The 6828-nt window shown below is 43.7% G+C and overlaps 1 protein-coding gene and 1 non-coding gene across 2 annotated transcripts; one reads left to right on the top strand and one right to left on the bottom strand.

Moving 5' to 3' along the window:
- Nucleotides 1-817: 817 nt before the first annotated feature.
- On the bottom strand, nt 818-2855 carry LOC107777884 (uncharacterized). The gene is made up of 3 exons (XM_075221082.1): nt 2373-2855; nt 1867-1948; nt 818-888 (listed from the first exon to the last, which is right to left on the bottom strand). The coding sequence occupies exons 1-3, from the start codon at nt 2853-2855 to the stop codon at nt 818-820; spliced, it is 636 nt and encodes a 211-aa protein (XP_075077183.1).
- Nucleotides 2856-6690: 3835 nt separating this feature from the next.
- On the top strand, nt 6691-6797 carry LOC142164459 (small nucleolar RNA R71). Its single transcript, XR_012695227.1, has one exon. It is a non-coding gene; the product is annotated as a small nucleolar RNA R71 (small nucleolar RNA).
- The last annotated feature ends 31 nt before the right edge of the window (nt 6798-6828 follow it).

The following is a 6828-nucleotide window of genomic DNA, read 5'->3' as shown; positions in this document are numbered from 1 at the left end:
TCTCCTCCTCCACTTCTTTTTGCCGCAAGTACTGAGTTAGCATGTTTACAAAGGGCATTCGGTCAATTTTCTTGCTAGTTCGCACTTGGGTCATCTGATAACGGATCAAGTGGCCCACATTCACCCTTTGGCCCGCCATTAAGAAATACAACACACAAGTCCTCTCACGGCTAATGAGAGTGTCATGGCTGCACGGTAGGAGCCGTGAATTGATCAACTTCAACCATACTTGCGCTTCTGCCTTCATATTCTTCTTTTGGAACTTCCTATGGCGGTTGGTTTTCTTATCCCGCACCCAAGCCTCCACAGAGTTAACACCACAAAGAGTGTGTCTCAGCTCTCGATAAGTAGGAAGGACTATGAAGTGGTCTAAGGGTTCCCCAGGAACATCCGGAGCACCTAAGAAATTGCATATTGCCGAGGCTAAAAAATCTATCAACCTTCCACGAATCGGCACCAGCTGTTCAGGATCCTCTGGATCAAACCCAACATAAAATTCCCTCATAAGATTGACGTTGATCTCTCTAGAGTTTCGGAACACATAGCTCAACCCCAACACATTGATGCCTCTCCAAATAGCGTGGTACTTGGATTTCAAGTGACGCTCATGAATAACAGCTTCCGGATGTATATGTTTTGGCCTACAACGCTTGTATCAATCCTTAACATGTGGGGGTATGCTTTTGATTCCAAATTCCCGTTGGCCCTGAGGTTGTGGACGGGTGGCTGCAATAGCTGCAACTGTTCTCAGTCCTTCACCTTGACTGGAAGTAGCTTCCCCCCCTTTTCTCTTCTTCTGGGGAGGTGCGGAAGTAGCTTAATCCTTAGAGGGAGTAGTGGATGTGGCTTTGTCTTTACCAGTGTCTTTTCTTGGAGGCATATTTGTACCTACACAAGTGAGCATAAATCAGTTTAAGCGGTATTGCAACCTCTCAAAACATGGTCTTGCCACCCACACTTAGAGTTTATCACATGATTATCAACAGTTTTCGAGGTTACTCAGACTTCACCTCATCGTTTCTTAGCATGAGAATCAAGCAATGACACATGGGTGCTTCTTCAACATTCGAAGCATCGGGCTACCAGTGAGCCACCCCACACTTAAGATTTAAAAGTGGTGCATAACTACATAGCAGTAGTCTTATAATCCCGAAGACTCGGGCTCCAATGGGGACAAATAATGCCTTTGAGGCATTATAACAAACACTTAGCATACACTAGTTCCATGGGAGTGCTTGTAGGGGTGACAGATTGCCTCACCCTTCCAAATCGGTTTGGGAGTTCCGTACTACCACTTGTTCACACAATAGCAACACCATTCCTATGGGGTTCATGGGGTTGGGACACACAAACACATGGTTACAATGAAGAACAACCCCAAAAATTTGTGTCCAATGTCATGCATTTACCCAACTCAAAATTGCCAAAGAATGGAGATAGAAACCATACCTTAGATGTTTAAGAGAAAGGGATTTGCCTTTGAATTGCTGTTGTAAGTGAAGGAAATAGTAGAAGATTGATTGTCTTCAATGGAGTTGTGAGGGGGAGGGTTTGGCAGTGTTCTGCGTGAGTGCGTAAGTGTGTGTTTTGTGAGCAGTGAGGTTTGTGTGGGAGGAGAAGAGGAAAATTGGGGCATGCAGTGTGTTTTCTTTTAGGCGTGGGTGTTTTAAGTTGGGTTTTTTAGAGGGAGAGTTAAAGGAAAACAAAACAAAAAGAAAATAAAAGCAAAAACTAACCTGGCGACGCGAGCTCTCAGGCGAATGACATACCTGGCGAGGCGAGCTCAGAGGTAGGCGACGTGGGGGATTCCGCGAGATGTGTCTCGCTATAACCCATGCGAGGCGAGCTCCTTAATGAGCTCAATACCTGGTGTCGCATGGCTTAACGCTGGCCTAGCTCGCTGGAGACCAGGCAACGTGAGATACTGCGTACGACTTGCCGAAATCACCTGCAAACATGTTAGTTCCTAAAAACGAAAAGAAAAATTCCAACTACACTAAAAATCAACTACGAATTGGGTTGCCTCCCAACGAGCGCCTTAGTTAACGTCACGGCATGACGAATACAACATTACAATGGGTTGCCTCCCATGAAGTGCCTGATTTAACATCACGGCATGACGCAGGTAATCGCTCTTAAGGCTCGCTCAACATTGGTGGCTCGAGCAAATGAGTCACCGACACTACTTTCGCGTCATCCATGCCCAAATAATATTTTAACCTATGCCCATTGACTCTGAACGTGCGGGAGTCATTTTCTGCAACAATCTCTACGGCTCCGGTGGGGTGAATCTCTACCACACGAAATGGTCCTGACCATCTTGACTTCAATTTGCCCCGAAACAACCTCAATCTCGAATTGAATAATAATACCCTGTCTCCCGGCTTAAAATTTCGCTTAAGAATATTTTTGTCGTGCACCAGTTTCATTCTTTCCTTGTATAACCTAGTACTCTCAAAAGCATGGTATCGAAACTCGTCAAGTTCATGCAACTCTGTGACTCTACTAGTTCCAATGGCCTCCACGTCCAGATTTAATTGTCGCAACGCCCAGAAGGCTTTATGCTCTAACTCCACTGGCAAGTGACATGCATTTCCAAATACCAATTTATACGGTGACATTCCAATCGGAGTTTTGAATGCAGTGCAGTAAGCCCATAATGCATCATCCAATTTTCTTTCCCAATCAGTCAGAGTAGCATTTACAGTTTTGGTCAAAACACTCTTGATTTCTTTGTTTGACACCTCGGCTTGCCCACTCGTTTGTGGGTGATACGGAGTGGTAACTTTGTGACGAACGCCATATTTCTCCAAAAGCTTTTCAAAGGCTCGGTTGCAGAAGTGAATACCCCCCATCACTGATGATAGCTCTTGGAGTGCCAAATCGGGTGAAGATGTTCTTTTTCAGGAAACCAATAACTGCCTTCGCATCATTTGTAGGAAGTGCGAAGGCTTCTACCTATTTCGAGACATAGTCCACCGCTACAAGTATGTACTTGTTATTGTATGAGCTAACAAATGGTCCCATAAAGTCGATTCCCCACACATCAAACTCTTCTACCTCTTGGATCGGGTTCATGGGCATCTCATGTCGACGGGAAATATTCCCCGTCCATTGGCACTCATCATAATTTTTCACCCAGAAGTATGCATCTTTAAACAGCGTCGGCCAATAAAAACCTGACTCCAACACTTTAGCCGTTGTCCTTATGCCCCCAAAATGTCCTCCATACGGTGAAGCATGGCATGTCTGCAAAATAGAAGATTGATCTATCTTAGGAATGCATCTTCGGATCATGTTATCAAGACAAATCCTAAACAGATATGGTTTATCCCAGAAATATATGCGACAATCACGAAAAAACTTTTTCTTTTGCACAGAAGACAAGTCATAAGGAACAATACCGCTTGCCAGGTAATTTGCAATATCTGCATACCATGGTGTATCATTGAGGCTCGTTGCTAAGAGTTGTTCATCCGGGAAAGTTTCCACAATCTCTTCCACCTCAACCTTCTTTTCGGCTCCTTCCAGCCTAGACAAGTGATCAGCCACTTGGTTCTCCGTTACCTTTCGGTCATGGATTTACAAGTCAAATTGTTGCAGCAGTAGCACCCATCAAATCAGGTGCGGCTTTGACTCCTTCTTCTCAATTAGGTACCCCGAGAGCAGCATGGTCAGTATAAACAATTACCTTCGAGCCTATCAGGTATGACTTGAATTTGTCAAATGCAAACACCACTGCTAGCATCTCCTTCTCGGTCACTGTGTAATTTAGTTGGGCACCACTCAAAGTTCTACTTGCGTAGTATATTGGATGCATGACTTTATCTTTTCGCTGCCCAAGAACTGCTCCCACATCATAGTCGCTCGCATCACACATAAGCTCAAATGGTTACCCCCAGTCGGGTGCAACTATGATAGGTGTTGTCACTAGCCTCTTCTTCAATTCCTCAAAAGCTACCATGCAGTCATCATAAAACACAAAAGGGTGATCTTTTTCAAGCAATTTATACAAGGGGTTAGCAATTTTAGAGAAGTCTTTTATAAACCATCTATAGAAACCGACGTGGCCAAGGAAACTTCTTATTTCTTTGACGGAAGTGGGTGGTGGAAGCTTTACTATCATATCAGCCTTTGCACGATCTACGTCAATGCCCTTACTCGACACTAGGTGCCCCAAGACTATACCTTCCTGCACCATGAAATGGCACTTTTCCTAGTTGAGCACCATATTAGTCTCCACACATATTTTCAGTACTCTTTTCAAATTCTTTAGGCAATCATCGAATGAGTCTCCCACCACTGAGAAATCATCCATAAAGACCTCCATTATGTCCTCTACCATATCTGTGAAGATGGCCATTATGCACCTTTGAAATATGGTGGGTGTATTGCATAGGCCGAACGACATTCTCTGGAAAGCGTAGACGCCATATGGACAGGTGAATGACATTTTCTCTCTATCTTCCGGAGCAATAGAGATCTGATTATACCCCGAGTATCCATCCAGAAAGCAAAAGTGGAACCTCCTGGCCAGTCTATCTAGCATTTGATCAATGAACGGCAAGGAAAAGTGGTCTTTTCGGGTGGCCTTTTTCAATCTTCTGTAGTCCATACAAATTCGCCATCTCGTGGCTGTTCTTATTGATAATCAACTCGTTGTTATTGTTTTGCACTACAGTCATCCCACATTTCTTTGGCACATATTGGACTGGGATACAGTTGCTATCAGAGATGGAGAATATGATCCCCGCATCTAACCATTTTATCACCTCCTTTTTCACAACTTCCTTCATGTTGGGGTTCAGCCTTCTTTGATGTTCTCTGGAAGGTTTGTGGCCATCTTCTTGTATAATCTTATGTATACAGAAGGCCGGGCTGATACCCTTAATGTCTGCAATGGTCCAACCAATTACAGTTTTGCACTCAATCAATACCTGCAAAAGCTGTTCTTTCTACACATCTAACAAACCAGATGAGATAATAACAGGTAAAGTTGAGTTAGGTCCCAAGAAAGCATACCTGAGATGAGGTGGTAGTGGCTTCAGTTCCAACTTTGGTGGCTCTTTTATCGATGGCCTAGCTGGAGGAGTTTTCCTTTCTTCTAAGTGCAAAGGCTCAAATTCTAGCTCTCTTTCCCAAAACCCTTGGCCTTCAAGAGCCAGTACCCACTCCGCCAAGTACTCTCCATTTGCTTCATCTAAGTTCTAAGACAGGTTGCTAGAGGTTCTTTAGCATTCAAGATCTCATCTTCCTCCTCCAAAATTACATCCACAGCTTCTATTAGAGAGTAGTTAGCAAATTCACTTCGTCGCCGCATAGATTTATGCACATTGAATGTTATCTCTTCATCATTTAGTCTCATTTTTAGCTCTCCAGTTTCATAATGAATTAAAGCTCTCCCAGTGGCCAAGAATGGTCTTCCCAAAATTATGGGAATCTTCTCGTCAACCCGGCAGTCCAGAATGACAAAATATACTGGTAACTCAAACTTCCCAACCTGTACTAATACATCATCAAGGATACCTGATGGCCTCTTCACTGTCCGGTCGGCTAGCTGTAGTAGAATGGATGTGGGTCTTGATCTTCCAATGCCAAACCTTTTGTAGATAGCCAAGGGCATCAAGTTTATGCTTTCCCCCAAATCACATCCTCTTCGCATCCTCAGTCTCATTCACATCCTCTTTTTCTTTGCTTGTGCTCTCTTGTGCATGTTGTACCGTCACCTCAGTTAACTATGTTGAATCATCTATCTCAATGGGTACTGGCACAATTGTTTCCGTAGGTCGGCTTTCGTGAGCAATTTCTTGCTCCAGATCTAGGTCTCTACCATTTCTTAGACTCACTGCCATAAGCTGTTTCAGGCCCTGCTCTTTTGGATTGACTTGTGTGTCTGCAGGTAACGTCCCTTGGGGACGATTATTTAGAGCCATCGAAATCTGTCCTAATTGAATCTCAATGACCTTTATCGCTGATTCACGTAAGTCCACTCTCTCTTGCATTTTTCCATTGGACCCAATCAGTTGTTGCAGCATTCCTTTAAGTTCAGTAAATTCGTCATCTTGTCTCACCATCTGTTGTTGTTGAGGCTGTTGATAAGCTAGCTGCTGATTTTGCTGGTTGTAACCATGTTGCCTTTATTAAGGCACAACTTGACCCTGTGGTCACATAGCTCCAGGATTATTGCTGTTATTGTACTGCTGCTGTGCTGGCCTATATTGTTGATTCTGCTGCCCTTAATTCTGACCACCTTGCCTCTGTCCCCCCTAGTTGGCCACATAGTTCATATCTTCCTGATAGTGCTGGTTGTCACCTTCCGCACTCCACGAGCATACATATGGTTGGTTAATGCATAGTGTACATAAGCCCCCATTAGTTGCGTCAACTATGTGTACCTGCTGCTTCTGGCCTAATTCATCGATATTTTTGGTGAGGATGCTCATTTGCGTCATTAGAGTGGCCATATTTTCAACTATGGATTTGTTTGGGTCTAAAGCCACTGAATGAACTACATGAGTGATCGTAGAGTCTCTTGTCATCCATCCTGAGTTTTGGGAAATTTTGTCAAGTAGGATCTTGCATTCTCTGAATGTTTTTCTCAAAAATGCTCCACCTGCTGAAGCATCAACATTGGCCTTTAAGCCGTCTGCTAGTCCTATGTAAAACCTCTGCCCTAACATCTGATCTGGAATTCCATGATGTGGACACTTAACCAGCATACCCTTAAACCTCTCCCACGTTTCTTGTAGTGTTTCTGTTGGTCTATGCCTGAAGCTCAATATCTCATCAATTTGTTTGTAGAACTTGTTCAAAAATTGCTTGACTAAT

This window comes from Nicotiana tabacum, chromosome 9 (genome assembly GCF_000715075.1).
Source record: "Nicotiana tabacum cultivar K326 chromosome 9, ASM71507v2, whole genome shotgun sequence".
Lineage (NCBI taxonomy): Eukaryota > Viridiplantae > Streptophyta > Magnoliopsida > Solanales > Solanaceae > Nicotiana > Nicotiana tabacum.
This window is presented reverse-complemented; position numbering and strand designations above follow the sequence as displayed.

Excerpts from the sequence above, each read along its gene's own strand:
- LOC107777884 (XM_075221082.1), bottom strand. The coding sequence starts at position 2,855 with ATGGGGGGTATTCACTTCTGCAACCGAGCCTTTGAAAAGCTTTTGGAG. Across the intron at positions 1,949-2,372 it reads ATTTTAAGCCGGGAGACAGG|GTGATTTCGGCAAGTCGTAC; the intron begins GTATTATTATTC and ends ACATGTTTGCAG. Across the intron at positions 889-1,866 it reads GTTAAGCCATGCGACACCAG|GTACAAATATGCCTCCAAGA; the intron begins GTATTGAGCTCA and ends TCACTTGTGTAG.